Source organism: Panthera leo, chromosome B1 (genome assembly GCF_018350215.1).
Source record: "Panthera leo isolate Ple1 chromosome B1, P.leo_Ple1_pat1.1, whole genome shotgun sequence".
Taxonomy (NCBI): domain Eukaryota; kingdom Metazoa; phylum Chordata; class Mammalia; order Carnivora; family Felidae; genus Panthera; species Panthera leo.
Genome location: NC_056682.1, coordinates 154,577,141 through 154,596,719, shown reverse-complemented (window position 1 = coordinate 154,596,719; position 19,579 = coordinate 154,577,141). Strand labels below are relative to the sequence as shown.

Sequence of the window (19,579 nt, the reverse complement as noted above, 5' to 3'; positions counted from 1 at the left end):
ACTGCTGAATTGTACCCTGTTTTGATATTTCCCATTAATGGGAAAACATCTCACTCCAGCGATTACAGTGCAAGTTTTGTATTTTATTTTTTGAAACGTTTAGATAGCTCAGTACGATTTCGTACAGTGCGTTTGCATATATTCCTATATGCCAGCCTCTGAAATTTTCTTTACTTGACGTTCCACTATACCGATGAAGGTAGAAATAGTTATTCCAATCATAACCTTGGAATTACAGGTGGAATATATGGATGCAGTGGGAATGCATATAATGGGATAAGTCTCATAGTATTATGTTCTATAACATTTCAATATTAACCTAAGTACAAGATTTTCTTTGTAGGAACAGTTTACAACTATTAAAAACAATCAATTCTAAGAAATCCTTCACTCTTTACCTTTCACATATCCATGGCATTATTTAAATATCACTTGGAATTCCATTTTCTGGCTTAAAACCTTCTTTGAATGTCTTAGTCCAGCAATGTCCAATAGAAATTTCTGTGAACACAGAAATGTTCTAAAACTGCACTGTTCAATATGGCAGCTACTGAAGCTTTTGAGTGCTTATAATGTGACTAGTGTGACTAAGGAATTGAATTTTAAGCTTTATTTCATTTTAAAGAATTTAAATTTAAATAAACCCATGTGGCCAGTAGTCACCATATTAGACCGCACAGTTAGTCATTCCCTGCTCCATTTACAAACTTATTTCCGCCGCATCTATTTTACTGCATAATATTGCTCCTGAAATGTCCTCAAGTGAATTTGACTACTCAATGTCTATTATTTGGTGTTTTATTCTTTGGGTGAGAGATTCTATATTTTCAGTGTGACTTTACTCGAGCTTTAAATAGTCTAATGGTAACAAAATATTTACTGTACACAATACATACCAGGAACCATTCTGAGAACTTTATATATAATATATAATTCCATAATTACAAGAAACCTATGTATGATTATTACCATTTTATAGATATATAAACTGACACAACCACAGGTTAGTTAATTTTTGCCTGAGATCAAATAACTGGTTAAGTGGCTTATCTAGGATGTAATTTCCAAACAAACTGGCTTTAAATCCCAGGATCTTACTCCATTCTTTATTCTGTCATCATTTTGGAGAAGCGAGGTTTCCCATCAGTTGTTCTCTTTAATCAAAAATGCATCACAGTTGGGGCCCAAGGGCTTTATTTGTGTATGCGTAATATTGGAAATGATTGCCCCTAGCAAGAGAAAAGAGCAGAGAGTTTCTCTTTTCTATTCTGTCACAATTCACTGAACAGATTGTTTACAAAAGGATGATCTGAAATGTTCCCTAACTTAATCTTTACTAATTTGGCACTGGGATCTTACTTTATCAGAATGATACAAAACAAATTAGTTAACATAAGTGATCATGAACGGGTGCTGTATGTTTGCTCCTATTACTAGAAAAAAATTATTCAGATTTTTTCTTAATACACTAACAGAAAGAATTTTAAAGTGGTCAGGATTGATTATTTTCAAAGGGCTATAGTGTTCAGTTTTATCTCAGATCAATCATCTGCAAGTTAAAATTACTTAGAAATGTACTGTCCATAATTAAGTAATCTTACCTACTAATATTACAGAATAAGGATACCTTTAGGTGACAAGGAGTCTGTCATTCTAAGTATCCCCCCAAGCCTTTTCCAGATTGCTCATAAGATTTCTCATTCTCTAGAGAAATGCGATCTCTAAGAAATAAATGTCTATGTCAAGTCACAAGTAATATGAGCACATGATGAAAAAGTGGAATTTTTTAGTCTCATAAGGGCTATTGCAGTATTGTAAAATTGATTTTATTCCTTGTTATGTAAGTTCTCATGGTCATTTTAGGATTTACCTTCTGGATACAGAGGGAAGGCTATGATGCCTTGTAGGGAGGTGGGGTACAGAGGCTTTTGGGGACCAGGAGAATATTTTTCATATGAAATCTTTGTCATAAAATGCTAATGTTGGTGTTCTTGTCTTTATGTCTATGCATTCTTTAGCTATGAGGATAACAGACCCTTCATCAAGTAAGAATGACCTGAATGGCTGATAAATTCCATTTATCAGTGTGGTCCCATGAACCAGCTGTCAGATCAGTACTGAAAAATCATTAGAGCTTCTGTCATTCACATTGAGGCAGAAAAGCAAACTGTGCAGGAAAATAATCAGGCATACAACTTGTATGCAGAATAAATATGCTGCAGGTGTATTGCCAAAAACAAATTCTGCTTCACCTCTTTTAATTGGATATCACCTGAAATCAGTGCCACAGTAATAGCAACTTCATGTGGTACAGACTTGTTTCGCTTTTCGTAGCTTTCTCCTTTCATTGTGACGTGTTCCTCTGTGCTGCATATGTTGTCATTTCTGTTGTTTGTTTGGACATCACTCATCTAAAATTATTTTGTGATTTAGCGGGGTACCTTCAAAATGACCTTACGAGTATGAAACTACCCGATTGCATTGGTTATTACTGGATTTCTCTTTTAAATATCCAAAAAGGAAAAAAAATGCCTCCTTCAAAAATTCAATTTTACATATGCAAATTTACCTCTTTTAATTTTGACACATGCCATTGGATTAATGATCTAATTGTTTATGAATATACCTTTTAAATTTCTGACACAAAGCTACAAGTCTGTACTAATCTGATAAGAGTAAACATAAGTGTTGATATTTGGGCTCTTTTCTTTTGTACATTTTAAAATTACGTGTCCTGCCACAATAAACTTGATTGGCAACCAAGGAGTGACCTTACTGTAGACTTTCAGTTTGTTCTTCTGGTGAAGAGTCCTTTGTTTTCATTTTCTCCAATGACATTTCACTTACTTCTTCATGCTCTTGGTTATTTTTTTCTTTAGAAATTGGGCTCATTGCAGTTTTATATTATTAACTCTTGGGCCCATCATGTGTTTACAAGTAGATACTAGTAACTTGAGGATTTTATCCTATACTTGTATTTCTAAATTTAAATAGCAATTTTGCCTTGATTTAATGGTATTCTTTCCATTTTTCCTTTTTCCAATGTCTGTAAGAAGAAGCTGAGAGCTTTACCTTGAAAGTTCCCATATTTTTAATCTAGTTATAGAATAAAATATTAATATCTAAGATGTTTTCTAATTCATATAAGCAAACATTCCACATACAATGGCAAACCTCCTGTAGGGATTCTTTATTCAATAATGTTAATGTTTTAAATTGAACATGTTAAATTTAGTGGATATTTAAATATGGAATATAGTAGCTGATGGTTGTTGAAGAAAAATAGTAAATATTCATGATTTATTTTAACAAGACTTTAATATTAATTGACTACTTTGGGACCATATCTTTCTTAAGATGTAGTTCTTTCTGAAAACTTTACTCAACCCAGCTTCAGATTATAGTAAATACATGTGTTTTCTTTTTAACCCCTTCATGTTGCAAAGTTTCAATCCCGATAAACATTTCTTCCTTAGACAATGCAAGTGGAGGAGTGTAGTCTGATGAAAAGAAATATTAGTTTACTCTGTTCAAATGAGGTGTGTTGGGAAAGGAAAGGGTGGTTTCATGAGGATATAGAAATCTAGACTGGTTTGGTCCTATTCTCCCATACACTTAGAGAGGAGTTGAAAAGGATTCCATTTTCACATATTGAATTCCCATCTATTGGAAAGATTCATTCTACCTTGATAGTAAGTACATAACACATGGCCACGAATATATGGACTTATGTCACCCGTTGATTACTATTGCGAATGGCAGCTGGAGGAAACTAAGGGAATGGAGAGTGAGAATTGTCTTCCATTCTAGCCTACTTTGTTCATGCCGCTCCATCCCATTCTCAGCTCCATCTTCTCCTTCGAATTTATAGACCCTTCAAAGAGATGAAGGTGCCCTGAGCTTTTAAGATTCTTTTCAACAAAGCTGCCAGTTGCCTGATTTTCAAAGTCTAGTCCAGCTTAACCTAGAAGACAGCAATCCAAAGGCAAAGTAGATTGCAATGCAGAGTGGAACAATTTTTCCCACCCGCTGTATCACATTTGTTTTACATAACTATAGAAACAGACAAATAGAGCTCTTAAAATTCATACATATATTCCATATACTGGCTCCTTCTAATATGAGCTCTATTTTTGTCAGTAATACTAAAATTTTTATGGAAAAAGAGGAAATTTGGAAAAATGGGGTAAAAGCGTATCAGATGAAGCACTAATGGAGAGAGTCCAATCAAACAAATGTTATCATAACAATGAGGCCAGTGAAAACTAACATAGCTTTATAGACTTTTTCCCCCTTGCCATTCACCATAATTACATCTCCATATCATTTGCATATGTGCTGCAAATACATGAATAATTGAATAGTACAAATCTGCTTTTGCTCAAACGAATTTCTGTGTTCATAACATTTTCATTCATGTATATCTCCTCAAATTTGAAAACTTGTAGTCCCCATTAAAATCTTAAAGTACTTATACCACCTGTCTTACATTTTCTGTCAATAAACTTACCGTAACATTTTTTTCAGTGTCAGTATTGTTGATATTATATGATTGTGTTAATTAATGACCGATCATTTGATAACCTTTAATTTTCTTTTCTCTCTACAGGTCATGGGTTATAGGTGCAATAGCTCTTCTCTGCCTGTTAGGATTGACCTGGGCCTTTGGACTCATGTATATTAATGAAAGCACAGTCATCATGGCGTATCTCTTCACCATTTTCAATTCTCTACAGGGAATGTTTATATTCATTTTCCATTGTGTCCTACAAAAGAAGGTAAGCAAAAATTCTCTGTTCAAGAATAAATGGCATATGTATCTCATGATAACAAACCAACCATAATATAAATCATTCTTGATATTTTGGCCTCTAAGAAATGAATATATTACTTTATTAATTTTATTTTTACAATAGTAAAAATAAAAGACACAAAATAGATGTGTAATAGTGAATGTATTTAACTGCAAAAATAATCAAAATATTTTCTGATTTGGACAATGAATAAAAGTATATTCTTGTAGGCTTGACCTTATAGACTTTAATATTGTTATTGTCAGACACATGGAATTTGTGTATTGGAAATAGCTTTCTAAGATATTATGGAGCTGTGAGATAGTGTATATGGCGTAAGAAATATGTTTTTTCTGTTTTTCTTTAAAAAACAGTTTGCATATACTGGAAAATATAAATGTTTAACATTTTATAATAATATTTGTTTCCTAAATGAATAATGAAGTACTAAGTAAATGTCTGTGTACTTCTTTTCTTTAAAACCTATTTTTATAAAATCTATGAGTTAGATGATTAGAATGCAATATTTAATTTTTTATGCTGGTCTATTTTTGTGATTTTTCACATTTACAATGACTTAAAATATTCATTTTCAAAGTTAATTTTAGCCCCTAAATACTTTAATTGCATTTTTTAGAAATCTCAAGATTGATTTTCTCATCTTATACTTTTTAACTCTATTAAAAATGTGGTCATTATAGTTCCAATCACATAGACCCCTGAGCCAAGACTGTCTGGGTCTAAATCCTAGTTTTTCTACTTAAAAGCTTATGTGACTGTGGGCAAGTTAATTAACCTTCTCATGCCCCAGTTTCTTCATGTGTAACATGAAGGTAAGAAAAATAATTATGAGATATTGAGAGGTGGCTCTGAAAATGAAATGTCAAAATGTGAAAATATTTTCTAAGGAAGAAATAACACCACCTAAAATTTTTCTTTGGAAAACAACAAAAAAATAAATAAAAAGTAAATATATCAATGTCTATGAATTTTGGTTTGAGAGACTGATGGGATCTTAGACAAAACTTGAGAGGGTGTCTGCTTGTCAATATGAGTCCAGTTGTCTTCTGTTTCAGTTGTATGTGGTGGTATGTATCAAAAAATGTGTTGACATAATCATAAATAATTATAAATTATTATAATTATATATTATAATTATAAATTATAAATAATTATTTATATTTATAAATAACACATAAATGTGTTGACATGATCATAAATAACGCTAGAATAGTAATGATAACTCAGACCTATAAATGTAGCTTACAGAAAAGTAGAGGTTATCAGGGAGTGGATGGATTCTAACCTAATGGATTAGAATTAATGTAGAAAAGAGGTTGTATTAGAATGGATGATCCTCCCAAATACTTAGTATACACACCCCTAAAATTGCAGTTGCTTAATTCAGTAAATATTTATTTTTATTCTTATGGCCCAGTTGATGGTGGTTCCTCATGGAGGGATGTAGGATGATGAAATCTCAACCAACATTAATATATGATTTCCACAGTCAGTTTGAATATTGGCATCAAGTAGGTACTCTGAGTAAGAGGTGATCTTGTGTAAAAGGTCTGAAAGAGGCTTACTTCACTTGTACTCACCTTCCATCAGATAAGACCCTATCAATGGTACCACCTAAACTACAAGGAAGACTGGAAAATATAGTCTAGCTTTTTTGCCTCAGGAAGATGAGGAATTAGGTATTGTAAACAGCTAGCAGTCTACCTACTCTTTGAGTATAAAGAGTAGGACATGTAAATGATGCATAGGAATAGAGATGGAAAAAAGGAAGTGTCCGATGAGAAGAATGAGTATAAAGATGATACACTAAATTAAAGATAGGAGAAAATGTCGAGAAGTAGACAACAGCCAGTATTATAAAACATTTCAGAGAAGTCAGAGAGACTAAGCTCTTGGGAAAAATTTCTACATTTTGATAGAAGAAGGTCATAACTGATTGTCACAAGAAATATATGTAAAAAGATGGGAGCAAAATCAGGAGATTAAGGAAAAGGTAGCATTTGTCTGTGTAAATAAGGGAATATTGAACCTTGAGCCATCATAAGCAGTTATAACATCTTCAAATATAGTGAAACAGATTTACCTATTATTTTTATTTTATGTATTAGCTAGCAATTTGGGCTAGTAAAATTAAAAGTTTGAATGTTATATAGAAATTTTCTTTAGAGCAGAGAATACTTTTTGTACTGTATATATTAATTATTTTGATGTTGAGTATTTTTTATTGGCCAGTATCTAATAGGGTTTTCCCAATAATTATTTTTATTTCTCTCATCTTACAAATATACATACTGGTATAGGTAGGAATTGCATTTGGTATCCAGGAAGAGATATTAAACCTCAGAATCCAAAAACAAGTCTAGAATTTTTAGTATATTTAACATAAGTGAAATTTTAAAAAATATATGTGATCAAACTCAATTTTGTGATTCATTAGAACAGAGTTTAGCAAACAGCTCATGGGCCTAATCTGTCCAGCTGCCTTTTAATTTTTACAGCCAGTTAGCCAAGAATGGTTTTTATGTTTTTAAATGGTTACATTTAAAATTTAAAATAAGTACATAAGCAGCATCTCTAGTTGCCTCTTTGTAGACAAAGCCTGAATGTTGACTATCTGGCCCTTCATGAAAAAATTTACCAATCCCTGACTGAGAAGCTTTCTTTTATGCTTTATAATAACAAGTAATAAGCATATTATTCTTTCATTCATTTTTATGTTTTGAATTTTAAATTTTGATGGCATTTTTATTGGGTATCAAGAACATGACCCAACATCACAGAATATAGAAAAGGAATTGTTTAACCTTTCTCCCTACAAAAACAAAAAACAAAACAAAAAACAGGTAATTTTGTTCGAAATTGCAGAAATATCTTAGGAGATTTTTCTTCTATTCCTTTATTTAAATTGACATATTAATGAGATATAAATATTGTGCAAGTTTAAGGCATACAGTGTGTTAATTTGATACACATATATTGCGAAATGACTGGCACTATGGTGTTATCTAATACTTCCATCAACTCACAGGATTACCATTTCTATTTGGTGGTGAGAACATTTAAGATATTTCAAGTATATAATACACGTTTGTTAACTATAATTATCATCCTGTACATTAGATCCACAGAACTTATTCATCTTATACCTGGAAGTTTGTACTCTAACCAACACCTTCTCATTTCCTCCAGCCGCAACCTTTGGTAACCACCATTCTACTCTGTTTCTATGAGTGCAGCTTTTTTAGATTCCACATATAAGTGATATCATACAATATTTGTCTTTCCCCATCTGACTTATTTCACTTAACACAATGCCCTCAAGATCTATCCATGTTGTCACAAATGGCAGGATTTTCTTCTTTGGTTGCTGAACAATATTCCATTGTTTGTATGTACCACATCATCTTTATCTATTCACCCATTGATGAACACTTGGGTTGTTTACGTGTCTTGGCTATTGTGAATAATGCCACGATCAACATGGGAGTGTAGATATCTCTTTGAGTTCCTGATTTTATTTCCTGTGGATATATACCCAGAAGTGAGATTGCTGGATCATATGCTGGTTCTGTTTTTATTTTATTTTTATTTTTTAAATATGTGAAATTTATTGTCAAATTGGTTTCCATACAACACCCAGTGCTCATTCCAACAGGTGCCCTCCTCGATACCCACCACCCACCCTCCCCTTCCTCCCACCCCCCATCAGCCCTCAGTTTGTTCTCAGTTTTTAAGAGTCTCTTATGCTTTGGCTCTCTCCCACTCTAACCTTTTTTTTTTCCTTCCCCTCCCCCATGGGTTTCTGTTAAGTTTCTCAGGATCCACATAAGAGTGAACACATATGGTATCTGTCTTTCTCTGTATGGCTTATTTCACTTAGCATCACACTCTCCAGTTCCATCCACGTTGCTACAAAGGGCCATATTTCATTCTTTCTCATTGCCACGTAGTACTCCATTGTGTATATAAACCACAATTTCTTTATCCATTCATCATTTGATGGACATTTAGGCTCTTTCCATAATTTGGCTATTGTTGAAAGTGCTGCTATAAACATTGGGTACAAGTGCCCCTATGCATCAGCAGTCCTGTATCCCTTGGGTAAATTCCTAGCAGTGCTACTGCTGGGTCATAGGGTAGGTCTATTTTTAATTTTTTGAGCAACCTCCACACTGTTTTCCAGACTGGCTGCACCAATTTGCATTCCCACCAACAGTGCAAGAGGGTTCCCGTTTCTCCACATCCTCTCCAGCATCTATACTCTCCTGATTTGTTCATTTTGGCCACTCTGACTGGCGTGAGGTGATATCTGAGTGTGGTTTTGATTTGTATTTCCCTGATAAGGAGCGACGTTGAGCATCTTTTCATGTGCCTGTTGGTCATCTGGATGTCTTCTTTAGAGAAGTGTCTATTCATGTTTTCTGCCCATTTCTTCACTGGGTTATTTGTTTTTCGGGTGTGGAGTTTGGTGAGCTCTTTATAGATTTTGGATACTAGCCCTTTGTTCGATATGTCATTGGCAAATATCTTTTCCCATTCCGTTGGTTGCCTTTTAGTTTTGTTGATTGTTTCCTTTGCTGTGTAGAAGCTTTTTATCATCATGAGGTCCCAACAGTTCATTTTTGCTTTTAATTTCCTTGCCTTTGGGGATGTGTCAAGTAAGACATTGCTACGGCTGAGGTCAGAGAGGTCTTTTCCTGTTTTCTCCACTAGGGTTTTGATGGTTTCCTGTCTCACATTCAGGTCCTTTATCCATTTTGAGTTTATTTTTGTGAATGGTGTGAGAAAGTGGTCTAGTTTCAACCTTCTGCATGTTGCTGTCCAGTTCTCCCAGCACCATTTGTTAAAGAGACTGTCTTTTTTCCATTGGATGTTCTTTCCTGCTTTGTCAAAGATTAGTTGTCCATACTTTTGTGGGTCTAGTTCTGGGGTTTCTATTCTATTCCATTGGTCTATGTGTCTGTTTTTGTGCCAATACCATGCTGTCTTGATGATGACAGCTTTGTAGTAGAGGCTAAAGTCTGGGATTGTGATGCCTCCTACTTTGGTCTTCTTCTTCAAAATTACTTTGACTATTCGGGGCCTTTTGTGGTTCCATATGAATTTTAGGATTGCTTGTTCTAGCTTCAAGAAGAATGCTGGTGCAATTTTGATTCGGATTGCATTGAATATGTAAGATAGCTTTGGGTAGTATTGACATTTTGACAATATTTATTCTTCCAATCCATGAGCACGGGATGTTTTTCCATTTCTTTATATCTTCTTCAATTTCCTTCATAAGCTTTCTATAGTTTTCAGCATACAGATCTTTTACATCTTTGGTTTGATTTATTCCTAGGTATTTTATGCTTCTGGGTGCAATTGTGAATGGGATCAGTTTCTTTATTTGTCTTCCTGTTGCTTCATTGTTATTGTATAAGAATACAACTGATTTCTGTACATTGATTTTGTATCCTGCAACTTTGCTGAAATCATGTATCAGCTCTAGCAGACTTTTGGTGGAGTCTATTGGATTTTCCATGTATTATATCATGTCATCTGCAAAAAGTGAAAGCTTGACTTCATCTTTGCCAATGTTGATGCCTTTGATTTCCTTTTGTTGTCTGATTGCTGACGCTAAAACTTCCAACACTATGTTAAACAACAGTGATGAAAATGGACATCCCTGTCGTGTTCCTGATCTCAGGGAAAAAGCTCTCAGTTTTTCCCCATTGAGGATGATGTTAGCTGTGGGCTTTTCATAAATGGCTTTTATGATGTTTAAGTATGTTCCTTCTATCCCAATTTTCTCGAGGGTTTCTATTAAGAAAGGATGCTGAATTTTGTCAAATGCTTTTTCTGCATCGATTGCTGGTTCTGTTTTTAATTTTATAAGGAAACTCCATACTGTTTCCCATAATGGCTGTACCAATTTACAATCCCACCAACAGTGCACAGGGACTCTCTTCTGTCCATATCCTCACCAATACTTACTATCTCTTGTCTTCTTTTCTTTTTGTCTTGCCTTCTTGATGATAGCCATTCTAACAGGTGTGAAGTGATATCTCATTGTGGTTTTGATTTGCATTTCCTTGAGCAGTGCTGTTGAGCATCTTTTCATGTGGATCATTTGTATGTCTTCTTAAGAAAAATGTCTATTCATTTACTCTCTTCATTTTTTAAAATGTTTTATATTTATTGAGAGAGAGAGCACGGGGGATGCAGAGAGAGAGGGAGAATCCCACACAGGCTCTGCACTGTCAGTGTGGAGACCAACGTAGGGCTCAATCTCACTGTGAAAGGATCACCTGAGCTGAAATCAAGAGTCAAGGTTTAACTGACTGAGCCACCCAAGTGCTCCTCTTCTGTTCATTTTTAATTAGATTGTTTGGTGTTTTGCCATTGTGTGTTACAAGTTCTTGATATATTTTGGATTTGAACCCCTTAGAGAAATAGGATTTGCAAATATTTTCCTCTTTTCTGTAGAGTGCCCTTTCATTTAGTTGATCTTTTTTTTTTTTTTTTTTTTTTTTTTTTTGCTATGCAGAAGCTTTTTAGTTTGATGTAGTCCCACTTATTTTTGCTCCGTTGCTTGTTCTTTTGATGTCATGTCCAAGAAATCATTGCCAGCACCAATTGCCAGGAACTTTTCTATTTTCTTTTAGGAATTTTATGGTTACAGGTCATATGTTTAAGTCCTGAATTTACTTTGAGTTAAATTTTGTGAGTGGTGTAAGATAGGGCCCAGTTTCATTCTTCTGCATGTTTAGTTTTCCCTAAACTATATATTGGAGAGTTTGTCTTTTTCCCCACCAAATATTCTTGGCTTCATTGTAAAATATTAGTTGACAGTAAATGGAAGCATTTATTTTAAGGCTAATTCTGGTCTCTTGGCTTATACTAACACCATACTGTATTGATTACTGTAGCTTTGTAATATAGTTTGAAGGCAAGAAGTGTGATGCCTCCAGCTATGTTCTTTCTCAGAATTACTTTCTCTGTGTGTGAGAGTGTGTGTGGTTCTGTACACATTTTAGAATTGTTTTTATCTGTATCTGTGGAAAAAAAAACATTGGAATTTGGAGAGATTGCATTGAATCTATAGAGGTCTTTGGGTAGTATGGACATTTTAACAATCGTAATTCTCTTAAGAAGTTTCTCTTAAGCCATTTGATCGAATTCAATAATATACCCATACTAATGTAGTTGTCATATGCTTTGATTAGAGAAATATGAAATATTCCATTTTTGAAATATTTTGGCTTATAGGGTTATTTGTTGATTGATTCAACTCATTAACAAAAATCAAACTTTGAGTTATCAGTCCTATTCTGAGTGTGGATTGCATGATATTACTGATACCAGTAATACTGGAGACATTAAAGTTGTTACTTTTTCTTTTGTTATACAATCAATTATGTGATAAATCTCAGAGGGTATCATATTACATTATTTCTGATCTGAGAGTATATTGGTAAGATACAGTTTCTTTCCCATCTTCTTTATCCTAGAACAATATTAGTAAAATAAGATATATTGATTGGGATAAGAGGAATATCATGTGAATTAGTGGATTAGAATATGGATATGATCAAACAATCAAATAATTTTTATTTTAATCCAAAGGAAAATCTGTCATAGAAACAGCCCATGTTATTTTATTTTTTCTCTTTTTAAAACACATGCTTAGTGTTTCAAATCTAATAGCAGAAAAATAAAGTCAAATCAGTAAAGATTCAGTAAGAATTATACCTGAATTTGGAACCTGACATCACTAGATGTCTTGATTTGCTGGTTATTTATATAATCAGTTTAGAACATATAACCTTTGTTGAAAAATATAAATAGTTCATGATGAATTCCTACGGCTTATACACTATTGCTGCCTTTGTACCAGGAGTGGTTCCTTTGTTCCAGGAGTGTACAAAGGGAGTGGTTCCTTTCTCTCTTTCTTTCTCTATCTCTATCTCCTAAAATATTTGTTTAGATTTAAATCACTTCATTAAAAAACACTTTCTTTTCTAAAAAGAAAAATATACTTGTTGAGTACTTTAGGAAAAACAAAGTGGGATGTAGGTTATGATCAAAATTTAGGTTCTTGGAGATACTTTATTAACTCAGGACTAATATTAAACTATAATTGATAATGCTTACCTTTGGGTGGAGATTATTTTAAGTTTCTCAAATTCTAACTAAAGCATCTGTCCTTATTTTTTCTAGATACAGAGAAAGGGATAATTTAATAGATTAATAATAATGTTAATATACTAATATTAGAAATGTGGCCTCTTAGAAGGAACTTTCTGATCGTAAAGCACCTATGAGAAGTGGATTTTTTCACATAAGGCATATATTGCTTAATCTTTTCAGTCTTTCAGTTTATTTTCATTGCTTAACTTTTCAGTGCTCTTATCTGTTCAATGTCGGTAATAATTATTCCCCAGAGTCATTTTGAGGGCGGGACCTAGCACAATTTCTAGTAAATAGCAATTAAAAATCAGAAGCTTATTGGGGCACCTGGGTGCTCCAATCTTGATTTCAGCTCAGATCATGATCCCATGGGCATGGGATCAAGCTCCATGTGGGATTCTGCACTGAGTGTGGAGCCTGCTTAAGATTCTCTCTCTCTCTCTCTCTCTCTCTCTCTCTCTCTCTCTCTCTCTCCATACCTCCCTCTCTCTCTCTGCCCCTCTGCCCCACTGATGCACTCTCTCTCTCTCTCTGTCTCTCTCTAAAATAAAATTTTAAAAAATTTAGAAGCTTCTTCATTCCATACTCCCTAGTTCACATATATCTTGGATACACACACAAGTGGGTACAGACATTTCTTTTAAAAACTAACAAAATATGAATTGGCTTTTAAACACTGAATAGAACGAATCATTTCTAATTAATCATAAATGTAGCATAGAAGAGATTGAAAAACATATCAATATAATTTCAAGTATATTAAAGAATGTAATGTTGGCATCCTGGGTCAGAGAAAGTCCTCAAAGTTGCTCACACTGTTCACAACACCTGGAATGCCTTTGTCTCTCTTGTCTGTCCTTTCTTTCAACCTCGTTGTCCAACCTGAAAGGTTCCAACTTGTCTTTTGAAGGTGCTCTCAAAAGTCCTCTTCTCTGAGAAGTCTTCCTTGGGGCTCTGACCTACTGTCAGCAGGCACTTCTCCTCCATGCTTTGATTCACCTGTCTCCATATTTTTGTTCTGGTCACAGAATAAACATTTAATAAATGTGAATTCTTCAAACAATTCTGAATCTATTCTATCTCTGATTCTGCTATATCTTTCATAGAAGGAGCTTTCCAATATTAAGATGTAATGTTTCAGTTTCGAATGCTATTATTAATGTATGATCCACATTCCTTTTTTTTTTGCTTTTGCTTCTAAATAACATCCCTTAGAAAAGCGTATAACGTCGCTTTAAATAAAATTACATTGGAATATGACATTGTCATGTATTATGGAATGGATGAACTCATGTGAATTCAATAGATAAAGAGCTAAGAATAACTATATATACAGCATTATTTCATAATGAACGCAAATTTGGAATGTAGAACCAATAAAATGTCCCAGAATGTGTTTTTAGTTGATGAACACAGAGTAAGGGAGTATTTTTGTTGTAGATAGTGGAAGGATGATTTAGGGCAGTTACTATTTTATTTTTGTATGTCTTGTTTAATTAAATAGGCAGTAATAAAAATTTTAAACATGATAAAAGTTTTCCCAGAAACTGTTGATAGGTCTTCCTGCTGGAAAACATCCACTAAAAAATGTTTATCTCCTGTTTTTCCTATGATTTTATACTACAAGCAGGATTAAGAATTTAATAAAGAAGAGTGAACTGTAATTATTCAGGAGAACTATTATGAGGGCATAAATTTAAATTATTTTGAATTTTATACTCTAAAGTTTATAAATTTGACCTCTTTTAAGAGAAATGAAAGAAACAAGGAAATTCCTTTCTCCTGTGTTTAGACATTCCTTTCCTCTCTCCCTCTCTCCCTCCCGTCTTCTTTCTGTAGCTTTTTCATTCAGTTTCTCTTTAAAGAACAATTGCACCAATAGGCTACTTCAAATCAAATTTATGAAGCTAAAAATAGGGTCGTAAAAAGTCTTACATTTTTATTCTTCGAACTAAGAGGTAGTATCATTATGGCATGATTGGGCATGTGCGTGTGCATGAGTGCATGTTTTAAAAGGCTCCAGTTATGCAAAATTTCAAGCTTGATGACTTGAGTATCATTTTATATTGGAAAATATATGCTGAACAGACTTTCTTGTATCTGAAAAGGGCAAGGAAATAATTATATTAATTATCTAAAAATAAAACATACATTTTATACCACAGTTCCCAGCTGAAATGAATTACTTGCTAACAGAAGTTAATGTTTAATTGGCTAGGTACGAAAAGAGTATGGGAAATGCCTGCGGACGCATTGTTGTAGTGGCAAAAGTACAGAGAGTTCCATTGGCTCAGGGAAAACATCTGGTTCTCGAACTCCTGGACGCTACTCCACGGGCTCACAGGTAACTAGCATTTGTTAATCAAAATGAGATATCTCTTACCTATATTCTGTTACACGTTGCTGTCCTCGATCAGAACTATCTTCTATCCCAAGTGTTTAACACATCCAGTTTGTTGTTGTTGCTGTTGCTGTTGTTTTAGTGTCTCACACAAGAACCATTATGACAAAAATTTAAGAAGCCACATTGCAATAAAATTATGAAACTTAGGGTCTCAGTTTGCATGATAATTAATGATTTTAGATTATTCCTAGTTGAATGAATATAGATGGTGAGGAAAGGAATTTGGCACTTTCCCCAAAAGTCTAAGAAAGGGATATTTTATATATATGATTCTTAAGTGAATTACCTCTTTTAACCAGGAGAGTAATTCTCTATCACATACTGAAAATATGTACTTATTGAATGCTATGTTTAGTAAAAACAGCCCTAATTCATATTATATTTATCATGTGGTGATAAGTTGAATACAGTTCAAAGCTGTGAAGGACACATTAACAGCAGCATTGGCTTAACTGGTCTACCTGTTGTCCTTGGCCATCCAGCACTCCAGGTAGCAGCTGCATTGACTGTCACCTGGGAAGCTGTAAACTTTTGAGTAACCTGACTGACATTTTTCCCATGCCACAATTTGAGTCCAAAGATTATTATATAGAAATTTCAGCAACTCCAGGATGCTAAAATGAGCCAATCAAATAAGACAGGATTGGGGTGCTTTGCTGGCTCAGTCAGGAAAGCATGAAACTCTTGATCACAGGATTGTGAGTTCAAGTCCCACACTGGGCATGTAGCCTAACTAAATAAAATGATAAAAATAAAAAAATAAATAAATGCCAAGATTATGTGGGCCATGGGTGAGTTTGAGCTCAGACTAGCAGACTAATATTTTGGAGATTTCCTGATCCAGTGGGAAAAGCAATCATGTTTTCAGGGTTGTCAATTTATTTATTTTTTTTTCTAAAGAAGGCTTAAATTTAAATTGATAAAGTTGTAAATCAGGAACTTAGTTTTTCTTAACCCTTTCAGCTCAACCTGTGGATCTTAATTTTTTTATAAATTTGGTAATTTTATATGAAATAAGAAAGATCACTTTAGGTGTTCTTTGTTTAATGCTTGATTGTCTTGTAAACTTAACAGATTAAATTTACCAACAATTCCATTTTTGTGCTTAGAAAATTAAATATCCTTGGACTGCCTGGGTGGCTCAGTCAGTTAAGCGTCCAAATCTTGATTTCAACTCAGCTTATGATTTCACGGTTCCTGAGATTGAGCCCCATGTTGGGCTCTGTGCTAACAGCACAGAGCCTGCTTGGGATTCTCTCTCCCACTCTTTCTGCCCCTCTCCCACTTATGCTTTCTCTCTTCCTCTCTCTCAAAAGAAATAAACATTAAAAAATAAAGAAAATTAAGTATCATTGACCTTTGGATATCATTTACAAATTTAATATGTCTGATTTATATGTCAGATTGGACAATTATGTACACCTAAGTAGCACTGGAATGACTCTTACTTATAAATGAAAGATAATGCACAATATTTTCATAAAGAAATACTTTCTTCAAACTGATGGAGTTCTCTTTTATGAGTAAAACCACATATTTAATATCAATCTAACATTTGTAACTAAACATTTAAAACTAACGTGTAACTGTCAAACCTACCCAACTATTAACACTTAAATTAATAACCACAAATTATCATAATGATCCTGAAGCTTCTCCCTACATATAATACACAATCATTAACAGTTTGAATTTTTTTTTTTATTTATATACCTTACTGAGGTTACAAAGTTGCAAATTTGGGGGAAACAGATGTATCGATTTAGGTGGGCTGAGATTTCTGAGTGTAGGACTACTAAATACATCAGCCAATTAGAAATCTGAAGTCTCTGGGCACTTGGGTGGCTCAGTCGGTTAAGCGTCCAACTCTTTATTTTGGCTCAGGTCGTGATCTCATGGTTTGTGAAATCAAGCACTGCATCAGGCTCTATCCGTGCTGTCAGTGTGGAGCTTGCTTGGGATTCTCTCTCTCTCTAGCTCGCTCTCTCTCTCTCTCTCTCTCTCTGCCCCTCCCCCACTCACTCCCTCTCTGTCTCTATCAAAATAAATAAATAAACGTTTAATAATCTGAGGGCTCACATAATTTTATGGGTACACATGGATGATGCTTCTAGCATGAGGCTCTTCTCCTCCACACCTTTACTTTCACACCAATAATCCTTACCTCCCTTTTTGTAATAATCTTTTCCACAACTTTGAAATTGACATTGCTTAGATCCTGTGTGCCATCTAGCTTGATTAGTTCCTACGTGCTTTTCATATAACTCAGTTCATCAGCCACCATCTTGTGACATTTGACAAATGTCACTAATGAAACAATCCAACTTGAAAGTTTCACGTATTATGTTACAACAGAGTTGTGTAATGTTTAGCCATACTTTTAAGGTAAAAGAGCAATGCAGGTTAACAGAATAATCATAAATTTGCTGTGTGGTAGCCCATGGTTAGAAGTCTAGCCTTGGCATGTATCATCCATGACCAAAAACAAGTTACTAATGTTATTGACCCTCAGTTTTTTCATCTATAAAGCAGTGGTAATAATACTTATTTGTTATGTTGTTAGGAAGATTGAGGTAATGTATTCAAAACACTTAAATTGTGAGGACTCAATAAATTGGAGCAGCTATCCCTTATTAGTGTCATTATTACAGAATAGAATATCAGATATATATTTCAAAGCTGTATCATATTTTTTCTTCACTATTATATTTCTGATATCACAATTCTAGTCCTCCAAAATAAAAAACCTTACATTGTTTCCTTATGCTGACTATAATACTAATTCTGATTAACTGACCATCCAACCTTACATAAAGTAATAGTTATTTAAATCATCTTTTCAAGTAAAAATCATAAATGTATTTCATATAAACTGTGACCTTCCATAGTCTAAACTACTCATTGATATTTAGATAAAATCTTGAGACTACGGATGCCTTATCCATGTCAGAAAACTTGTAAATTAGCAATCCCTAGATGTGTGTGTGTATATATATATATATATATATATATATATATATATATATATATATATAATTTTTTTACTAAAAAATATTGAATGTCCTGTATTTAATGGCAGGACAATCTTCTAAGCTCTCAAGTTACAGTGGTTAAAAGACAAATACCTTCCCCTGTGATCTAGAGCTTTCATTCTAATTGTGGAAGATAGAAAACTTATTAAAAAATAAACCAACAGAAAATACCAGATTATAAAAGCTGGTAGAGAGCCAAGTATGGTGATTTGATACAGAAATTCCAGGTGGCTACTTGGATTAAGTGCTGGAAAAAGACTATTTTGGAGGATGATATTGACACCAAGATTCTGAATGACAGGAAGGAAATTCAGGGGAAGAGAATTCCAGGTGAGAGAACATCTAATGCAAAGCCCTTAAGGTAGAGGAGACAGGCAAACTCAGGAATGGAAAGAATGTCATTGACTAAATTGGGTGAAAGTGAATAGGAGATAAGTCAAAGAAGAAGGCTAGACATGGATCAGTAATTGTTTGTAAGAGTACGAAAATTTAGATTTTATTTTGAATACTTTAGAAAGCCAATGAGATGATTTAGGACAGGAAGTGGCAGGAGATCATCCACGTATGACAAAGATCACGTGGCTTCCATGTAGGTAGCGGAGGGGCATTGACTGGCAAGACTAAAAAGTGAAAGTCCTCTCTACCTGTTGCTCCCCCTACCTACATGTTGCTAATAAACACTTACAAAAGCTCTGTAGTACCCAAATCACACAGACAGATATTCACAGCCATATGTATAGAATTGGTTTGTGTTTTGTATGTGTTTATAAAAACTATGGACTAAAGTATTATCCTTCCTCTTTGACCTTTCTTTAATCTGTCATTTGTTTCCTATTTGTTTTGACTTTTTAGGTATATTTATATTTATCACATGAATTTGAAACATAAGCCGTGTATGTAATGTCTATTAAATTGTGAAGCATCGTAATAAAATGAATACCTGTGAACATCCAACTCAGAAACTGAACATTTTCCATATATGTTGCCTTCTTGAAACCTCTTTTGAATTAGTTCCTGTGCCTCCAACCAGAGAAGACTTCTGTTCTTCATTTCCTTGATGTATTCTAATAGTTTCTCCCCCTCCAAAAAAGATGTTTGGTGTTACTTTTTAAAATCTTTTTTTCTAAGTGGTATATTACTATATGTTGTCTTCTGTGACT

At 33.9% G+C, this 19,579-nt stretch overlaps 1 protein-coding gene across 1 annotated transcript in view; it reads left to right on the top strand.

Annotated features, from left to right (window-relative positions):
• ADGRL3 (adhesion G protein-coupled receptor L3) overlaps positions 1-19,579 on the top strand; it is a 690,326-nt gene that overhangs the window by 639,821 nt on the left and 30,926 nt on the right. Inside the window, exons 23-24 of the mRNA XM_042936279.1 lie at positions 4,610-4,778; positions 15,202-15,327. Coding sequence (XP_042792213.1) covers positions 4,610-4,778; positions 15,202-15,327 — 295 coding nt within the window. The remainder of the gene's footprint in view (positions 1-4,609; positions 4,779-15,201; positions 15,328-19,579) is intronic.